The sequence below is a fragment of the Malaclemys terrapin genome, chromosome 8, assembly GCF_027887155.1.
Source record: "Malaclemys terrapin pileata isolate rMalTer1 chromosome 8, rMalTer1.hap1, whole genome shotgun sequence".
Classification (NCBI taxonomy): domain Eukaryota; kingdom Metazoa; phylum Chordata; order Testudines; family Emydidae; genus Malaclemys; species Malaclemys terrapin.
In genome coordinates this window covers 44,684,056-44,705,409 of record NC_071512.1, presented here as the reverse complement: position 1 = coordinate 44,705,409, position 21,354 = coordinate 44,684,056, and the positions used below count along the sequence as shown (strand labels likewise).

At 45.4% G+C, this 21,354-nt stretch overlaps 1 protein-coding gene across 11 annotated transcripts in view; it reads left to right on the top strand.

The window, feature by feature from the left end:
* The window catches only part of LOC128841594 (metastasis-associated protein MTA1), a 367,485-nt gene that overhangs the window by 53,043 nt on the left and 293,088 nt on the right, over positions 1-21,354 (top strand). For 10 of the 11 annotated variants that reach the window (XR_008445888.1, XR_008445887.1, XM_054036783.1 and 7 more), the window contains exons 2-4: positions 7,525-7,612; positions 13,028-13,117; positions 19,866-19,991. Coding sequence is in view for 9 of the 11 variants with exons in the window: in XM_054036783.1 (XP_053892758.1) it covers positions 7,525-7,612; positions 13,028-13,117; positions 19,866-19,991 (304 nt within the window). In the remaining 2 variants the exon portion in view is untranslated. The remainder of the gene's footprint in view (positions 1-7,524; positions 7,613-13,027; positions 13,118-19,865; positions 19,992-21,354) is intronic. The other variant, XM_054036784.1, reaches the window with a different exon arrangement.

The window sequence follows — 21,354 nt, the reverse complement described above, 5'->3', positions numbered from 1 at the left end:
GCTTAAAGTCGCATTTTTCAGGAACATAACTACAATGTTAAGTGAGGAGTTACTGTATTTAGCTCTGTCTCAGTGCAGAGGGCTGGACTAGATGACCTATCAAGGTCCCTTCCAGTCCTACATTTCTGTGATTCTTTGTTTAGTCTTGAAAAAGATGTTAAGGGCTGTTACAAAGAGCATGTGAATCAATTGTTCTCCCTGTCCACTGACAGTAGGACAAGCAGTAATGGATTTAATCTTCAGCAAGGGAGATACAAGTTAGATATTAACTCTAAGGATGGTTAAGTACTGCAGTAGGTTACCAGGGGAGGTTATGGAATCCCCATTGTTGGAATCTTATAAGAACAGGTTGGACAAACACGTGTCAGGGATGGTCTAGATATATTTGATTCTGCCTCACCATTGGGGGATGGACTAGGACAGTGGTTCCCCAACCAGGAGTCCGGGGCCCCCTGGGGGGCAGTGAGCAGGTTTCAGGGGATTCATCAAAATAAATCAGAGTGCAGGGCCGGCTTTCGACTAGCTGGTCCCAGGGCAGAAAGTTGAAGCCTGAGCCCTGCCCCCTGAGCTGGAGCCCAAGCTGAAGCTCCACTGCCCAGGGTTGAAGCTGAAGCCTGAGCAACTTAGCTTTGCTGGGCTGCCTGTGGTGTCAGACCCCAGACCATTGCCCTGCTTGCTACACCCTAATGCTGGCCCTGGCTTTTACTCTACTGGTACAGAAAAACAGTTGTGGCAAAGGTGGGCTGAGGAGTTTTTATAGCATGTTGCGGGGGGCCTCAGAAAGAAAAAGGTTGAGAACCCCTGGACTAGGAGAACTCTCAAGGTCCCTTCCAGCCTTACAATTCTATGATTCTATACCTTCAGTGTGGGGCTGAAGAAATTGGAGAAGACCAGGTTTCTGTTTGAAGCTAGTGTCAGGCTATCACATCTTTACTTTAGAAAGACAGCCTTTTATTTTCATTGGACATGTTTATTCTGTAGTAGTTTGTAGCTCTAATTGATGCAGAATCTAGGCAAGAACCTCCGATTCTTTAATGGAAACCTGGCTTATGATTAAGGGAAGGCCCAAGGTTCTATTTCAGATTCAGAAACTGAGTGTCACCCATCTGTGCTCCCAATGGATATTTAAGTGCCTGGAGAAAAGCAAAAAAAAAAACAAACACAAAAGGTCTCTGCCAATAAAAGCTGAGAGCGGAAGTCCGTCTCAGTCCCAACCTTGGCATAAATGAAATGAGCAAGAATAATCAAAATTATGTATCTATTAAATGCAAAAATTGCATAGTTCCACAGTTGAGATAAAAAGCAAGGAATACAAAAGTGAGGGTTCTAAGCTTTTGTGGGTTAACTGTACGTCACAGATGGATGCTGAAACAAGTGCACTAAAAATGTTCTGCTGCACATGCACAATATGCAGTTTTGAAATATTTACAAGTCATTCAGCCTACTTCTGTCATCGCCTTCGGTGTCTCTCGCAGTATTGATTCCAAGTTTCCTCCTTCCTATTGGATAGCTGTGTACTAGGTTATTTTTCCCTATGTATATTGAGTGTATCTTTCCAAGCTGAAAATCATTTTTCTGTTTCAGATCTCTCTAGGTCACTGTGTATTTCTGTCCTTCCTGGTGTTAATAACTCTTCTCAATTTAGTATTGCTCATGAAATTTAACATGTTCATTGCGACATTTTCTAGTTAGTTAATAAAGATGTTAAGAGCAGACAATTGCTGATCTGCGAGACTTAGTTATCACTTAAATTCCAAGCAGGTGGACAGGAACACAAAAGGGGTGATACCTTTGTGCCTCCTTTTTGGATAATCTTGGTGCTGTTCTATGTATGCATCCGGACATGGAGGCCTCCCATTGGTTTTAGCCACTGAATCCACTGTTGGTGCATTACTCCAAATGTGGCTGTGGCTGCAATCAATATACCCTTGGAATAACCTTTTAAAAATGTGTTTTTTTTTTTTTTGTTTTTTGCAAGCATTAGTCTCCTCCCATCTCCTGTTTTGATTTGTAAAGTAACAGATAGAAGCTAGACAATTTAGACCTGCAATAATAAACACGCTGACTGCATGAATGATTTTTACACTGTGGATTTCTCTGAATCTCCTCCTCTGCTAGAGGATATAAATGCTTCATTGTTGTTGGTGTGAAGAGCCTTTTAGTACCAGTTGTCCGGCAATCATGGATAAAGAAAGCAGATGTATCTCATGTCTTTTTTTAACTGCTTTTGTTTCCCTGATCACTGTAAAAGGGGCTTTCTCAGGCGGCAGTGCTGCATGGGTTTGATCAAAGCTTATAAAGGACTAATTGAAAGAATGTCCGTGGAGAACAGAACGCCCCTTGTATATTTCTGTGTCTGCTGTACCTTTTCCCTTCTCAAGCTTTGGGTATGATGGTCAAAAAGAGCCTATTGTTTTGGTCTGTCAGCAGTGACAATGCCTGTCCTGTTATACCTCTGCTCTCATCACCTGACCAGCCACAGCTCTGTGGATTTTGGCAAGCAGGGGTGTGAGTGTTCTCCAGCTACAGCATTACAAAGAAAACAAATGGTATCACAACTCGTCCCTGACTTTGCTGCAGCATGCATGTGCTTAACACCTGACATTTCTTTTGGGACAGGGTGAGGAATGGAGGTCTCTTTCCCTCCCTCAATCTGGAGTAGGGGACACATTTATCTCTGAATCACTTCTAATTAGTGCTGGCACACAGTAAAAAACAGATGTGCAGTCAAACATACTGGCCTTCACTCTCCTCTCCTCTCCCCCCGTTTCTGCCTTTCTGTGCTGTTCCCTTCCCACTTTCCCTCAGTTTGAGCTTCCACTTTTCTGTGTGGATGGACTTCGTGTATGAGAGCCTCCATTCTCCCTTTTTTCCCTCTCTCTTCAACTGGCCAAGGAAGAGCTGAGTTTGTCAGAGTTCTACATTGCTGCCCATACCTGTAGTATCTGAGCACCTCTCCATCTGTAATGTATTCATCCGCACAACGCCCCTGTACGGCAGGGCAGGGCTGTTATCCCTGTAGTACACATGGGGAAACTGAGACCCAGAGGTACTATGAATTGTCCCAGTGTTGCACACATTTCTGTGTAAAATAGACAGTAATGCAGTTCCTTGGGGACTTTGTGGTTCTCTGGATCATTTGGGGGGTAAAACCTCTATGTGGAGTAGAGCTTTTCATTTTACAGTGGAGTCGCATCATACATGCGTTTAACTTACGCAAATGCAACTATGCGCGGTCTGGGGTTCCGTCTGCCCGCTCCTGCCAGCCGGGGGACACGGCCCCGCTCAGCCCACTGCCAGCCCAGGGTTCCGTCCATCAGGCTGAGCGGGGCCGGCAGCCAGGACCCCGGCTGACAAGGGGCCGGCGGCCAGAACTCCAGAACAGCGGTGGGCTAAGCAGCTCAACCAGCTGATGGTCTGGAGTTCTGGCTGTTGGCTCCGGTCAGCCGGGGTCCCAGCTTGCAAGGGACTGGTGGCTGGAACCCCAGACCGGCGGCGGGCTAAGCGGCTCAGCCAGCTGACAATCTGGAGTTCTATCCAGCGGCTCCTTGTAAGCTGCTGGCCCCGCTCAGCCCAATGGACGGAACCCCGGGCGGGCAGCGGACTGAGCGGGGCCGTGTCCCCCGGCTGGCAGGAGCCAGTGGCCAGAACTCCAGACCATCACCTGGCTGAGCTGATTAGCCCGCCGCCGGTATGGTGTTCCAGCCACCAGCCCCTTGCAAGCCGGGACCCCGGCTAACAGGAGCCTGCAGCCAGAACTCCAGACCATCAGCTGGCTGAGTCACTTAGCCCACCGCTGTTCTGGGGTTCCGGCCGCCGGCCCCTTGCAAGCCTGGGTCCTGGCAGCCGGCCCCGCTCAGTCTGATGGATGGAACCCTGGGTTGGCAGCAGCTGAGCGGGGCCGTGTCCCTGGCTGGCAGGAGCCGGCGGACGGAACCCCAGACCGGAGGCGGGCTGAGCGGATCTGGGGTTCCGGCCACTGGCCCAGCTCAGCTCGCTGCTGGTCTGGGGTTTTGACTATATGCGATTTTCTCCTTACATGCTGGCTTTAGAACCTAACCCCTGCATAAGATGCGACAGTTCTGTATTTTAATTGTTTAGGTTCATTTGTTTTCTGGGATTTTGTCCATGGTTGGTGTTGGGGGTGGGGGGAGGTTGGGTGGAAGAGGGTGTCAATGTTCTGCATCTCTTGTATGATGGAACATGCATATGGGTCCCTCTGGAGCCCTGCCAGCAGGAGGGGTTGCTAGAGGGGCCTTTGCTCTTTCACATCTGCTCTCTCTTAGGGGCTGAGTGAATTGCCTCGCCAGTCTCCAGTTTGGTCTGATGTGGGGCCCTTTGCCCCCTTTGGCAGGTGTCCCTGCTCCCAGCATGGAGTGTGTGCTGCTGGTCCTGCTGAAGTGATAAGCACCAGGGAGGAAGAGGAGCTGTGGAAGCTAGATAATGTTGGCACAAAAACAAATGGAATAGTGGTCCTAAGTAAATTTAGGTTGGAAACTAGATTTCTAGGGCTTTGGAGCTGTGCTCCGGCTCAGCTCCAGGTAAAAACCTGCAGCTCCACTGCTCCGGGGCTGCTCCGCGCTCCAGCTCCGGGCTCCGCTCCAAAGCCAAATTCTAACCATCAGAAGAGAGAGGTTCTGGAGCAGCATCCCAATAGAAGCTGTTGGGGCAGACGACCTAACTAGTTTGAAGATGCAGCTTGATGAGTTTGTGACCAAGGTTATATGACAGGGTACCAGGGGACTCAATGACCTTCATGCAATGCTTGCAGGAGCAGCAGCCAGGAAATGAAACCAACACAGTATGGATCAGTTTCATTTCCTGCTCTTGCTGGGGCAGGAAGTGCAATGTACAGATATATGAGAGACAAGGTCCTCCGCTCTTACTGGGAGTATAGGATAGGACACACATGGGAAGGAGGTGATTGGATCAACTGTCTATTGATCTTCTCTCACTCCCAGGTGTTGCTAGTAGCACAGGAATGTGCTTCATGTAGAGCAGCACTCATTTTCCCAATGGCCAAACAAGAGAGGAATAAAATGGAGTAAGCTTGTCAGTTGCACACTTGCTGCTTCTGCATGCACTGTAGGGGGCAGTTTTGTATATAGTTATGGTGCGAGGGCATGGGGTGGGGGGTGTGAATTGCTCACCAAATTGTCCTCTCCTCTTTTGTTCCAAAAGATTTTCCATTAATCAGTGGGTCTCTTAAAGGAAATTGACTAGGCTCCTTTCACCTATGGCAGTGGCCCCCAAACTTTTTTTGTCATTGCCCCCCTTACCTATAATGTAATCTGGAGTAGATCAGGGCTGGGTGGTGCTCCCTCCCACCCTCCATGGGGGCTGGCCTGGGCCAACCGAGGGGGGCATGCCCCATAGTTTGGGGACCATTGATCTATGGGCAGTATTGAATTGGAGCAAAGTAATACGGGTGGGTGCAGAATCTGCTTAGTTGCTGCCTTTCACATCTGATCTCTTGTGAGACCAGAGCATCTCCTTGCAGCCTGGCATAACTCATGCTGAGGAATGGCAATATCTGTGATGACGAGGACCATCAAAAAAAAAAAAGCAGGCATAGACAATACAAATGTGGAGAGTTAAGAGGATAACTCCAAAGAGATTGGAGTCCCTGTTGTTCTCATAGAGAGAGAGGATCTGATGTAATCATGCACACCAAACACCAAGCCAAATTGTAGAGTTGTAAGCCTTATACACTGCTTCTAGGAGAAGTCATACCTAGGAGCTGTGCTGGGAAGAGGTGTCTGAGAAATGGCTGAGTAAAGCAGGATCTTCCCTGAGCATGCAGAGAGGATGGGCTTCTTTCTGGCCAGCCCAATATTAAAATCCAGACACTAATGCTTGTTTCTTGATATTAACATTTGTGTATTGCACTAATTCCATCTGTACTTTATACAAGGAATTATTTCAATGCACAATGGTATTGGATCACTAATGACATCAAATAACACAAGAATGGGGGGTCACCTGATGAAATTAATAGGCAGCAGGTTTAAAACAAACAAGGAAGTACTTCAGACAACATGCACTCAACCTGAGGAACTCGTTACCATTGTGAAGGCCAAAAAGTATAATACTGTTCAAAAAAGAATTAGGGCATATCTACACTTGCCATTTTAAAGCAGAAAAAATCCCTTTTTTGCTCAAAAACCATGGGAGCGTCTACACTTGTTAATGACTTTTTGCAGTGAAACTCAGAAGTTTCACCTCAAAAAGAAAACCACCTTCATGAGAGGCGTACAGCTCTTCCCGGTGATGCTTTTGCAGTGATGTGCAAGTGAAGACACGTTCTTCCTGTTTACACAGCTTTTAGCCTCGGGAGGATATCCCACAGTGCCTAGGTGACCACTCTAGCCAGCAGCTCTGCTGCTCTGATGCCAGGTAAACAGACATCCACCCCTCCTCCTGTAAAGGCCCGGGAATTTTGAAACTCCCCTTCCTGTTTTATTGGCAAGTGCTCACGTATCTGGCCAGGTGACAATGCCTGCTCCACCAAGCAAATGATCCCCTGCATGGAGCCATGCTGAGCTACTGGAGCTTATCAGTGTTTGGGGAGGAGAAGGCTGTGCAGGGACCCAGGATGCCCGTGATCACCCCCACCCCCTTCCCACAAGACCCATCGTCAAACTGAAGAGAGCTGCACTGTGGGATAGCTGCCCTAGAGCGCTGCTCTCATCTGTGATGGAAGTCCTGCTAATGTAAACACTCTCTGACGCCTGAGGAATTGAGTACACAAACCAGCCCTTTACTTTCACTGGTGACAGGGAATCGGTGAAACTTAGAGCAGAAAACCGCTGAAAGTGTAGAGAAGTTCATGGAGGATCGGTCCATCAGTGGCTATTAGCCAAGATGGTCAGGGACGCAACCCCATGTTCTGGATGTCCCTAAACCTCTAACTGCTAGAAGCTGGGACTGAATAACAGGGATGGATCACTCCATAAGTTGCCCTGTTCTGTTAATTCCCTCTGAAAACATCTGGCACTGGCCATGGTCAGAGACAGGATAGTGGGTTAGATGGACCACTGGTCTGACCCAATATGGCCATTCTTATGTTCTTAACAGCTTTGACCAAAGCAACGTAGCAATGTGTGGCGTGTGACACTACTTTCATCTGCTTAGCATGCCAACAGCAGAGGGCAGAGGGAAGAGCTTAAATCCCTGTTTTTTCCATTTGGGTGGCCAGAACTGCTTATTAACTTTTAAAAGAAATCATGAACACAGCAATTGACAAACAGGTAGAAGGTTTCATGGGCCAGGAGTTGCAAAGTGAAATAGCCAACACACTTGAAAATGTGCACTCTAAATTCTATTGATTGTCTGGCTTAAAGAACTTGTTGTTTTTAAACCTAGCTTGTGGGTCAGTAGTCTGTACTCTGTTCTCCAATACATAAAAGGAAAAGGAAGAAATTCATCTCAAGGGCATGCTGTACCTCCAGGGTGCTCTGACTTTATATCCTTTCCTTTTCCAGGCATAACTCATAGCTGCTTCTCCTGTGTTCTTGCTTACAGGTTGTGTACCTTGACTTTAAAGAAATTGGTCGTCTTAAAGGAATTGGATAAGGAGCTCATTTCTGTGGTCATTGCAGTCAAAATGCAGGTAACTTGCATTTAACACTTAGCCTACCTTTAACGGTAAGTGCAACACTACAGCTGCAGTGTTAAGTGCTGAAATGTCAAGAAATATGAAAATTAAGGCTGCATCTTGTAACGCATGTGTACAAGGAGATGATCACCTACTATTATTCCACTAATACAATAAGCTGTTTAGGTAGCTGTGCAGTGTTAGGTACGTGAGTAAGATCTTGACAATTTTCCCTTTCTTGTGTAGTTCCACTGTCTATTTAAGTATATCGTCACAGGGTGAGTTAGACTTTCCATCGTTAAGGCCAAAAGTAGCTTTATATTATGAAACTGAGTTTCTGTTGCAAACTCTCATTCTCCCAACTTCATCAAAACTCAATCTCTTGACCTATTTTACATGCTACATCTTGTCTCAGGGCAGAACAGAGGTTTTTCCCCTCCTAGATAGCTTAGGGCCAGTCAAATGGAGCTACAGAAGGGCAAGAGTTAACGTGCTCCCTTTTGCACTTTCAAAGGATTTTCCTTGTGCTTTTTTGCTTCGTAATAACTATAGAATCACTTACCAACTGCACTGCTACAGTAGTCCTGGTAACAGTGACTTTTCATAGGTTTTAAAGAGGTGCAACATGCAAGAGAATGGATATCACTTGACTTTAAAATAATGTATATTTTAAAGTGTATGAACTTGCATTGTAAGTGTGTTATATGGACCTGTAAGTGTCTAAATTAGTGCATTGATTTTATACATACTGTGTATATACATCAGTTTGCATGTAGGCAGGAGTCCAATGGGGTACATTCCTGGCCTACTTGTAAGCTCAGCCCAACGTACAGAGATTCCTGTCACTGAACAGTGCTTAAGCCTTGTTTAAAAGCTAAGGCGATTCCCAGGCATAAACCTCATTAATCTTGAGCTGAAGTTGATTAAATCTGCTGCTGCAGCCAGAAACCCTGCAGAGAACTTAGTAGTTGTGTCAAAAGAAAACATGTTAGCCCAAAAGTTTAAACTTGAAGGGTTCACCTTACAAGAAGACTCAGAATATTCAAATACAGAGCTACAGATTCAACCAGCTGTCACTACCACTCTGAGAGCAGCGAGAAACACTGCTACAACCTCATCTGTGCACGTTGAGGCTGTCAAGTCCTCATCTCCAGCAGGCCCTAGCAGGTCTGTTGCTATTTGGGGTACCGATTCTGCCACTTCCTCTTTAAATCCAAAAATGTTTCCATCACAGATTTTCTTCGTCCCCTCCCTTCTCTAACGAACAGGCATCCAAACAGCTTTGTTAATTCGGTGTTCCTCGTACCCTTCCAGAATGAGGGCGTTCAGTTCCCAGAACCCCTATGCTAGGATATCAGGAAACAGATTTCAGTGCCCCTTATGAGAATGTTGGCTGAGGAAAAACCACATACAGCTGCTAGAAAAGCAGGAAATAGAGTTAGTGAAGCTAATCACACTGCTCGCCATTCCTATGCAGCACAGTTCAGGTTATATCGCCAAGAGGAGGTGGGAATCGCACATACCTTAACCCTCCCTATCAAAAACTGAGCGTATCTGTGGGGAGGGATGTGGGGGGAGGGGAAGGGGCTTCCTGGTGCTCCTCATAGCCCCATAGCAACCCTCTGTGTCCCTAATAGGGAGATGAAGGAAGCTGGCAGTTCAGGGCTGTGGGGATTTCAGGCACCAGCTAGAAGGAATATTGGCGGGAGGCAGAGAGGGAGCCCTGCAGTGCCTACCCCACATGGGTATCCTGAGCCGGAGCAAGGGGCTTTGTACCCCCTTGCCTTCAGGAGCCAAGGGATTTATTGAGCCCCTTCTCACAGGTGAGGAAGGGGCTTGTGGAGAGGGGTTCCAAGCCCATCTGGGGCTCATATCACTTAGCTCTGTTCCACTGCTCACGCTCCCAAATGATTGTCCTGTCACTTACATGCGCCCTTCCTGAGACTGAGCAGCATGTGAACTACACACACACAACACCATGGGCGTGCCAAATTTCAGGTCTGAAGAGGCAGCTGTTTTCACTGTAGGGAGAGTTTTTCTCAAGTTTAAAAAAAAAAAAAAATCCTGTGGTATAGACAGTAAAACAGCAAAAGTAGCAAATTCCTGGAAAGTATTAAGTATATGGGGGGAAAAGGGCATGATGGAAACAGTTTGAGTACTTCTCTGGCCCCTGTCACCATAACATTTGCGCACCTCCTGATCTTTAATGTGTTTAACCTCACAACCCCCTGGTGAGGCAGGGCAGGGCTATTATCCCATTGTATAGATGGGAAACTGAGGCACGGAGCAACTAAGTGACTTGCCCAGGGTCCTGCAGGAAGTCTGTGGCAGAGCAGGGACTGGAACCCTACTCTCAAGTCCCAAGCTAGAATTGTAACCACGGGACCATCCTTCCTCTCACCCATCATTGACCTGGCCTTGCATTATCTCCAGATGGCCTTTGTAGGGGATGTGGCGGCTACAGCTACTGCTTTGTGTGTGGGTGCCATTGAGCTGACCTTGTACTGTCACCTGATTACCATCCACATTTATTTTGTCCTATGATGAACTAATTGAAGGTGGACCAGTGTCTCTGCAGCACCAGATGCAGTCAATAGGTTTGTGGTCTTGACACATTTGAATATTCAGATGTGCTGATAAAGCTCTTTTGGGGTCACTTGGTGCACATGAGCTCAAGTTCCTCATACGGAGGCCGTTTTCAGATGTCAGTGATATCGGTTCGCCAAGTGCATGAGCTTTCAGTCTAGTGACTTAATCCACTTTTTTATAAAGAGAATTGCAAAGATACAGTATTACAATCAAATCCTAGATTCCTTCCAAAGGACATGACAAAATGCCATCTTAACTAGCCCAGCTTTGCCAACACCTCCCAGGCCTGTACCTGTCCTGGGGAGACCCTTTTGGACTTTGTTATTCAACAGCATTTCCCGAGACTTTATCGGACATTCGGGTCCCTTTTGTCTGCTTTGAATACAGTGGTATATTCAGGAGGCAGCTGTGTTGGTCCTTTATTATATAGTCTCTGCATGGCATAACAAATAAAGCCACACTGTCACAACTAGGAGGAGGTCTGGCACTGACAGAACATCTGTGTTGATAATGGTCATGGTTGCAGGGCTGGGTGCCCCTCTCTCCCTTTTCTCAGCTGAGTGCACACGCAAGTGTCAGGCTTCTTGCTTTTACTTCTCCTGGGGTTCTCCCATTCTTAGACCAAGCCCTGGGATACAGCCCCCTGGGCATCCACCAATAACCTACAGGTCTGACTGAGTTCAGACACCTGCAGTTCTTCCTTCAGGAGTCTGACCAGTTGTATACAGAGACCAGACAGCCTTCTTAAAAACCCAAGTAGTGTTTAACGGTAGAAACAAAGTATTCAGGGAGGATTTTAAAACTGTCTACACACACACGTCCCATGTCTCAAGGCTTGCAGTCCCCAGGTAGTACTGCAGGCAAACCTACCTTCTTCAGACAGCCCTGATTGAGTAGCTCTTTATCTGGTTTCCCCTGAAAAACTGTCCCCACTTCTGAGGGTCCCTTTTAAACCCTGCATAGTTCTTTTGGGTTCCTGGCCTTTGACCCTTCTGTAGGCTGAATGAGAATCAAGCCGGAGTCGTTGGAGGTTATAGCTCTGCCACTGTCCTTTAGTAGCCCTCAAGTGTTTGCTGGAGTGTAGCTTAACTTGAACTCTTTTTTCCTTCCTGCTTATTTTTGCTGACAGCCACCTGTAGAGTTGCACCAATATAGTCATACAGTTAGCATGTGCTATTCATATATTATTAGTGCTGCTCCAAATCCGTCACATCAGCTCTCCCAGTCTTATTGCAAATCTTAGTGTTTGGTGTTTTCTCTTAAAGTCCCAGCCGCCAAAGTCATTTGATTAGGAGAGAATCTCAGCTTTCATTTTAGAAGTTAATTTATATCTTTAATGGTTGCAGAGAAGCTGGTAAACCTGACCTAAGGACTCAAAACCCAGCAGGCAGATAAAAAGAACCCTCTATTTATTAGCTTAAAAATCATAAGATTATTTTTAAAAAGAATCACATGCTTTTTGAACATTTGGGGCTGGTGCTGCAGAAATATTGCTGTATGCTACTACTGTATTACTAACTGCAAATATGTCCAAATCCCCCAATGGCCAAGTGCTTTGCTTTTCATCTGGGTAGGTCTTTGTTGGAAGAGGGCATAGTCAATCTGTTACTGTTATGTTCACAGCATAAACAGAGACAAGTTAGATTAAAAACGTATTCTTGCTGGAAGGCTGCAGTGTAGCACAATATTTTCCTTAGATTTCAGAACAGTAACACCTAAGAACCCAAAGCCAGAGCAACAAAGTGGGGCGCTCCTGAAAACAGACACAACTCATCTCCACTGTACTGTGAACTGTCTGCAGACTCGCTGCTGCTGATCCCAGATTGTGCGCTTCCCTGTGGAGACCCCCAGCCTGGCAGCAGGACCAAGAAAACCCCCAGAAATTTCAAGTGACAGCTTACTTTTAAGTTTGCCATACAATACTGTTATAATCACTTTGCCATAGATCCCTAAGGAGAAGTTCCCATGTCCTCAATAAATAGTACTAGTCTAGGGCGCTCCCGCTATGTGGCACATGAGCCATTCCTACAGCTACCTCCATTTCTTTCAGATGAGGCCTCATCTCCCCTTTACTGGCACCCATGATGGCTGTTTGAATAGGCCTCTATCCCTGAACAGGGATCCCACTTCACTCTTGCAGCCTGTCTGCTGCTCAGCATAGAGCCCCTCTGTGTCCCTGCTCTGCTGGGAGAAGCTGCTGCTTCCCTTGGTGCTGCCTGATGTAGAAATGCGTTTGGCAACAGGGGAGGCAACACAAGGGAAAGGGTGGCTGGGGGATAGGGTGTAGATGGTGTCAGGGAGCAGAGCATGACTAGCTTCAAGCTGGACTACCTTTAGCTTCCATCCAACAGCACCATATAGTAGAACCTCAGGGTTACAAACACCAGAGTTACAAACTGACCAGTCAACCACACACCTAATTTCGAACTGGAAGTACACAATCAGGAAGCAGCAACTGGGGGGGGGGGAAGCAAATCCAGTACTGTATTAAATGTAAACTACTATAAAAAGGGAAAGGAGCATTTTTTTTCTGCATAGTAAAGTTTCAAAGCTGTATTAAGTCAATGTTCAGTTGTAAACTTTTCAAAGAACAACCATAATGTTTTGTTCAGAGTTACGAACGTTTGAGTTATCAGCAACCTCCATTCCTGAGGTGTTTGGAACACTGAGGTTCTATCATCTTTTCACCACAAACCCTGCTGTCTGCAAGAGTGGCCCTTGTTGATTGCGTCCAAACCTTGGCAATGAGCCAGGTTGCACTAGCCAGTTCCCAAAGGGTGAAAGGAATAAGCCTGGACTGATACTCAGACCTTTACCTTACCAGGTTTTCTTTCTGTGTAGGGCTCGAAGCGAATACTACGGTCTCATGAAATTGTGCTACCACCAAGCGGACATGTGGAAACCGAACTTGCACTAACTTTTTCACTACAGGTAACATAGTAACAAAGTCCACAGTGAATGTGCTCATCTGATTTTTGCATTAAACCAAGTTCTCATGTACTTGTTTTAACAAGTCTTAATGTAAATGTTCCTCTGAAATAATTATAGGCAGTTCTGGCAATGGCACCCGTAGTCAGTGCTTATAAGCTAAAAAAACCATTTGGGTTGAAATTTTCCATGTGATGGAGTTTCTGCCTCAGGCTGAATATTTTACTACATTTCAGCAAAAATGGTCCAGCCACTTCCAAGAGCAAGACTGGAGAAAATTAGGTTGTCGTGCCAATGTTAAATTCTTGCAGCTGTTTTGAGAAGCTCTAGCACCTCCATGCTTTGGAGCAAGGATTTTAAACTTGACAGGGCTAGCATTGGAGTGAGAGGTACATTTTTCTGTTCCCGTGGAAATCGGTTGGATATGGGCAAGTTATAAGCTTCTGAAAATGATAGTTTTCATATGCTTAGTGAGTTTAAGGCTGGCATCTAAAATCTCTGACAATTGTCTATATTGAGCATGCACCAACCCCCCCAGAATGCACAGAGAACATCCTGCTCAGCAGCAGCAGCGTTCCCTCCAGCAGAAATGCAGAATGTCCTGTGTTGGGGTATATGACATTATTCCCCCCCTGCATGCAGTCTGTTACCTAGCTTGGATCTCATGAATCCAGTAGTGCTGCAGGGCTGAAAAACTTTCCCTTCAATTGCTGCTCCTGGTTGCTGGGGCTGTTGCGGGCCCAGGCAGTGGGCCCAGCAGGAAGGCTTTTTCCTGTGCTTACTTTGCTCTCCTTCTAGCCAGGGCCGGCTCCAGGCACCAGCTTAACAAGCAGGTGCTTGGGGCGGCCAAGGGAGAGGGGCGGCACCTGCGGCAATTCGGGGGCGGCAGGTCCCTCACTCCCTCTAGGAGCGAAGGACCTGCCGCTGAACTGCCGCCGCCAATCGCAGCTTTTTTTTTTGCTTGGGGTGGCAGAAATGCTGGAGCTGGCCCTGCTTCTAGCATCCAGGCAATGTGGAGGGAGAAGGAGGAAGTGGCCCAGTATGGATGCAGGCAGGGGGGTTGGGGGCAAACAGGGCAGGCCTGGGGGTGACAGGGAGCAGCGTTAGGAGCCAGGCAGTCTATGGGGGATGAATAGAATGAAGAAAGCTGTATAATTGGAGCAGCTGCCTCAGGCTGGCCTGCCCTTTCCTCTCCTCCATCTCCAAAATCCTCCAGCACTCTTCTCCGCAGATGGTCCTGGAGTGGCCTTGGATTTCCTGCTCTTTTTTCCAGGCTCCCCCATCACCACCACCTGCTAGGTCTGAGGGATGGGCTACTTTCTCTGCTCACTCTCTTCCTACTCCTCTGGGGTACCCTTGTGAGAGAATAAGTGACTGCTCCTCAATGACAAGGAATGCCACACATGGGGAGCTGGCTGGGAGCTGGCAGGAGGCCATGCAGTCTAGTCCAGCTCTTCCACTGACTGCTGTTAATTCTAGGCACTCAATAGCCCTTACCACAAACCAGGCCTCCTACCTTAGACTAGCAGCAAAGAGTCCTGTGGCACCTTATAGACTAACAGACGTATTGGAGCATGAGCTTTCGTGGGTGAATATCCACTCCGTCGTATTCACCCACGAAAGCTCATGCTCCAATACGTCTGTTAGTCTATAAGGTGCCACTCTTTGCTGCTTTTACAGATCCAGACTAACACGGCTACCCCTCTGATACTTGGTACCTTAGACTAGTGTCATCCCCCACGTTTTACAGAAGGGGGTAACTGGGAGGCCGCATAAAATCCCTTCTGCTAGAGTCAGGAGTGGAACTTGCTTTAAAACTGCTTTAGAACAGGAGGAAAACAAGAACCACAGGTGCACACAAAGAGTTCTCTGATTGTTAGTCACTTGGCAACTTCGGATTCTGCAAATGCTGTGCTTGCTTTTTAAAAATAAAGCTCTTATCTTTTTCCCTTTGATGGGAAACGTTAACTTGGCCACCTTTCTAGAGCTGGTCCAGAGGATGGCAACTTATTACTGTTAGTCATTTGTTCAAGTTGCAGAGGTCTGTTTGATGGTTCTAAAGTTCCAACCTACTGATGACCCATGCTGGTATCAATAGGATGCCACATGATGGATCTTCCTTTTTCCAGTTTTGCTTTTTAAAAACCTAGGAAATTACTTACACACAAACACGCTACATTAAAAGAACATTCAGGTTGCAAATTCAAACTCTCAACATTTAGGATATGCCTGAATTCAGGGGGACTGGCTTAGGGTTGCACAGGCCCATCTGTGAATATACATTTTTAGTCTCCAATTACATGATCACATACTGTTTTTCTGCATCACCCCGCCTCAATCAGTGCACAGGATGGATGGTGCTCTCAGGATGAATCAGGCCTGTGTAACGAAGGAGGCTGTTGTCTATAGGGCCTCTGCCTCGGTTGTTGCAGAAGTTTGAAGGTGTGTGGTGAATGAGGCAGGGGGAGGAGAGCTTGGTTAGCGCAGTTGAATGCTGCTCTGGAAAGTTGGATTCTATCCTTGCCTCTGTCACAGAGTTGCTGGGCAAGTTGTTTAAGATGTGTTCTCTAATTGTGTTCCTCATTTTCTTGGTGCCTGACTTGAGCTTTGTGGTCTAATTTGCAGAAGTGCTTTGAAGTGCAGAGCTGTGCTTTGAATGTATGAAGTGATGTATAATGCTAAGTACTCTGAAAAATCAGGTCCTAGGCATCTCAAATCGGGGACCTAAAATTTGTGGATACTCTTGACCTTAGTTTCTTGATGCCTCAGTTCCCTGTCTGTAAAATGAAGATAATAGCACTGCTCATTTCACAAAGGTATTTTGAAAATAAATTCATTATAGTATCTGAGTGTTTCACATACATTAGTGATGATCACCATGGAAAAGCCTGCAAGGCAATTAATAATTGTATTTTCAGAGTAGGGTTTGAATAGTGTGGCCCAGGGCTAATTTACTGCATACATTGAACAACAAGGAAAAAACATTGTGTGGCTACTGATTCTGTTAGCAGAGTCCATCCTGTGCACTGAATGTGGCACAGTAGAAAAATTATGTGATCATGTATTTAAATACTGTATCATAATGCATATGCCCAGGCAGATCAAATGCTTGACTTTGCAACCTGGCTGTTCTTGTAACATAGTTCTTTTGTGTGTACTGTATTCTTATGTGAGAAGGTGCTTTTCCATGTGTACAGACTCCATTTTAAATAAGCTTATTACTTAATAATAAAACCGGATCTTGCGTACTGATTGAAACACTCAAACTCCCGGGGCCCAGCCTTTCCAGAACACGTGAACCACAAGGAGTTTTGCTGGGTATCCTGCCACCCCTGGGTCTCAGTGTGTCAGACACTTCAGAAAGGAAATTCCCATAGATGATACTTGGCCCTGAAGTGAAGGCCAAGATTTCTCAGCAGGAACAGCTGTGTAGTTACTAAAAACAAAACCCAAACGTTGGAAGCCCAGGGTATTAATCCTGACAGCACCTCAGTCACACTGCCTGGCCTTGCTGGTGATGACAGGACACAACTCTGTCACCCTGAAGAACAAGCCAGACTCTGCCAGGCCTGTCAGCACCTGTGAGGTGCAGGATTGGCTCTTGAGAGAGAACCATTGGGTAGTCAGTAGGGCTGTCAAGCGATTAAAAAAATTAATCACAGTTAAACAATAGTAGAATGCCATTTATTTAAATATTTTTGATGTTTTCTACATTTTCAAATATATTGATTTCAATTACAACACAGAATACAAAGTGGACAGTACTCACTTTATATTATTATTTTTGATTACAAATATTTGCACTGTAAAAAAACAAAATAAAATAGTATTTTTCAGTTCACCTGATACAAGTACTGTAGTGCAATGTCTTTATCATGAAAGTACAACTTACAAATGTAGAATTATGTAGGAAAAAAACTGCATTCAAAAATAAAACAATGTAAAACTTTAGAGCCTACAAGTCCACTCAGCCCTACTTCTTGGTCAGCCAATTGCTCAGACAAACAAGTTTGTTTACATTTGCAGGAGTTAATGCTGCCCGCTTCTTGTTTACTATGTCACCTGAAAGTGAGAACAGGCATTCTCATGGCACTTTTGTAGCCAGCATTGCAAGATATTTACATGCCAGATGCGCTAAATATTCATATCCCCCTTCATGCTTCAACTACCATTCCAGAGAACATGCGTCCATACTGATGATGGGTTCTGCTTGATAACAATCCAAAGTAGTGCCGCCCGACGCATGTTCATTTTCATCATCTGAGTCAGATGCCACCAGTAGAAGGCTGATTTTCTTTTTTGATGGTTCTGTAGTTTCCGCATCTCAGTGTTGCTCTTTTAAGACTTCTGAAAGCATGCTGTGCACTTCGTCCCTTTCAGATTTTGGAAGGCACTTCAGATTCTTAAACCTTGGGTCGAGTGCTGTAGCTATCTTTAGAAATCTCACATTGGTACCTTCTTTGCGTTTTGTCAGATCTGCAGTGAAAGTGTTTTTAAAATGAACAACAGGTGCTGGGTCATCATCCGAGACTGCTATAACAGGAAATATATGGCAGGATGCGGATAGAACAGAGCAGGAGGCATACAATTCTCCTTCAAGGAGTTCAGTCACAAATTTAATTAACACATTTTTTTTAAACAAGCATCATCAGCATGGAAACATGTCCTCCGGAATGGTGGCCAAAGCATGAAGGGGCATATGAATGTTTAGCATATCTGGCAAGTAAATACCTTGCAACGCTGGCTAAAAAAGTGCAATGCGAATGCCTGTTTTCACTTTTAGTTGACATTGTAAATAAGTGGGCAGCATTATCTCTTGTAAATGTAAACAAACTTGTTTGTCTTAGTGTTTGGCTGAACAAGAGGTAGGACTGAGAGGACTTGTAGGCTCTAAAGCAGGGGTGGGTAAACTACAGCCTGCGGGCCACATCTGGCCCGCCAGCCGATTTTATCCGGCCCTCAAGCTCCTACTTGGGAGCGGGATCTGGGGCTTGCCCCACTCCCGCGCTCCAGCTGGGGAGTGGGGTTGCGGGACGCTCCACGTGGCTACCAGAAGCAGTGGCATGTCCTCCTTCTGGCTCCTACACGTAGGGGCAGCCAGGGGTCTCCACATGCTGCACCCACCCCAAGCGCCACCCCCGCAGCTCCCATTGGCCGGGAACTGCGGCCAATGGGAGCTGCAGGGGTGGTGCTGCAGACAGGGCAGCACACAGAGCCGCCTGGCCGTGCCTCTGCATAAGAGCTGGAGGAGGGACATGCTGTTGCTTCTGGGAGCTGCGTGAGATAAGCACCGCATGGAACCTGCAACCCTGACCCCCTTCTGGGCCCCAATCCCCAGCCCTGATCCCCTTCCTGTCTGCAGAACCCCTCAATCCCAGCCTGGAGCAAGCTCTTGCACCCAAAATCCCTGCCCCACCCCAGAGCCCACACCTACAGCTGGAACCCTCATGCCCCAACCCCCTGCTCCACCCTTTGAACTCCGGTCCCAGCCTGGAGCACCCTCCTAAATCCCAAACCCATCATCCCCACCCCAGAGCCAACACCTCCAGCCAGAACCCTCATCCCCCCCCCTGCATCCCAGCCCTGAGCCCCCTCCTGCACCTTTAACTCCTCATTTCTGGCCCCAGCCAGAGCCATCATCCCCTCCTGCACTCCAACCCCAATTTCATGAGTGTTCATGGCCCACCATAAAATTTCCATACCTAGATGTGGCCCTCAGGTCAAAAAGTTTGCCCCCTCCTGCTCTAAAGTTTTCATTGTTTTGGTTTTGAGTGCAGTTATGTAACAAAAAAATCTACATTAGTAAGTTGCACTTCCATGATAAAGAGATTGCACTACACTACTTGTATGTGGTGAACTGAAAAATACTATTTCTTTATCATTTTTACAGTGCAAATATTTGTAATAAAAATATAAAGTGAGCAGTGTACTCTTTGTATTCTGTGTTGTTATTAAAATCAATATATTTGAAAATGTAGAAAAACATCCAAAAATACTTAATACATTTCAATTGGTATTCTATTCAACAGTGCAACTGAAACTGTGATTAATCTTTTTGAGTTAATCGTGAGAGTTAACTGTGAATAATCAACAGCCCTAGTGGTTACACAGATCTCTGCACTCTTGCAAATAGCTGTTAGCAAGACAGCACGCAGGGATTCAGTTTGTCTACTGAGAAATAACCATGAGGAAATTGTGCACATAAAACGCCAGCCATTCAGGAAGTTGCTTACATGAGAAATAAATGTACAGTTGAAGATCAGGCCTCCCTGTGCTGTGATTGGCTGGGCCAGTTCCTTTCCTGTATAATGTATATAGGTCAATTGAGGTTTACACAAACAGATTTCCCTTACCAGCCACCCAAACAAGCTCATGTTCTGTTAGAGACCCATTGAAAGCACTTCTGCAGAGCTGTTTTTGTAAGCTGAGTAATTATTTTGCGTTCTTCAGAGTTGTGAGGGCAGAATGAACAGAGTGGTGAAAAGAGAATGTTTGGCTGTAAAAACTAGCCAAGAGTTTTCAGTCAGAAGTACCTAAAGCTTGGTCTTCCTTGGAACCAGTGCAGAGTTGTCAGCTGCTGCTGCTACTCCTAGAACAAAAGATTAGGTGAACTGTAAACATCTTTAAAAGCACTGGGACTGGGCAAGGTATTTAACTTTAACAAGCACAAGTGTGTGTCAGCTGTAAATGGGGTAGCTGGGAGCTAGTGACAAGAAGTGTAACATTTTTTCAAATTGTATTCTAACTTCAGTATCCTCACTTCTTGAAAAGAGAAGGCAACAAGCTTCAGATCATGCTGCAAAGGAGGAAGCGATACAAAAACCGAACGATTCTGGGCTACAAGACTTTAGCAGTGGGCTCCATCAACATGGCCGAGGTAGATGTTCATCAGCACAACTCAAAGCGTTCGGATGGAGTCAGCATATGCCCTTTATCCTCAGTTTAAATCCAAGGCTACCATTCTTTTCTGAGAAAAGTACCTAGATGGCTTTCATATGTGTCTCACTTTTCAAGTGTACCAAGATTTATAGGGCAAGAGTGTTAATGGAAATAATATAAAGTAATAAATGCTGTGTATTTTCTATAAAATATAAGCAGGAGAAGCAAGGGCTGGCTTATTTCTCTTAGCATTTTTAAGGTTCGGGCTCAGTTCCAAGTACTTTGCCCAAATATGCTATTGTTCCCCTTGTCTTTAAAACACACTTTGGCATGAGAGTTTAAGCACTTCTAATAAATATTCTGAAAAAATAATGCACAAGAACAGTCAACCAAAGATGCAGTAAATTTAATTCAGTTGAGCTAACATCTGTCTGTTTCTTGAATTCTTGAACATAAATAACACATTTTATCTTACTCCATCCAAATACATTAAGGTTGCCAAGTCCAGCATTTCAAAGGTAGGAAATGCTGAAATCAAAGTAGCCTATGCAATCTTAATTCTGTCCTTTTCTGCATGTGCGTGATGATAGTTCACCTTGATTGTATAATTTCCACCATTTTCAGGCATTGAAGTCTTGAAGCTTACTTTTCATGGTCATTCTTGTTAATACAACTTGATTGCTTGAATATTCATGGAAAGCAGATGACCAAAGCAAGCTGACTTTCAACTTTGAATCAGTAGTTGCAGGAGCTGCTTATGGTATCCACTGAACTTCAGTTAGCTCCACTCTAATTTTTTTATTCCCTAATCTACGCAGTTGTGTACTTGTAAATATTAAAAATATAATGTTAGAAGCATTGTGTAGTAGAAACCTGCCATACTACACTTAGCATAGAAATCTTCCAGAAAATTTCATTCCATAAATTTAGTTCCATCAGTGGAGAATTTATTGCTAAATGAAATGGTTTTATACTGCAATCATGCTAGGTTCTTGTGCTTTTAGATAATTGATTGATTTATCTACAGATTTATTTTGTGTGAATTGTGCTTTTAAATCGAAATAGGTTTTCACTACTGCATTTGAGTTTCGGTTACATCCTAATTTTTGGCCTTTTTGTTTGTTTGTTTGTCTTGTATCATGTTTGGTTCATTGTTAATAATTGGAAATTAAACTAAAAAATATGAGCAGCACTCAAGTAAGCTCACGAGCAAATCTCTTTAAAATGTTAAGCATTCACCGTTGAAATATAATACTTTTTCTTACTGTTCTGTCACTTCTGACAGCAGAGGATATGAAAATGCTAAATATCTGTGAAGTATTTGCTATGTGTTTGAACCTAGAAGAGATTGTCAGCAGTGA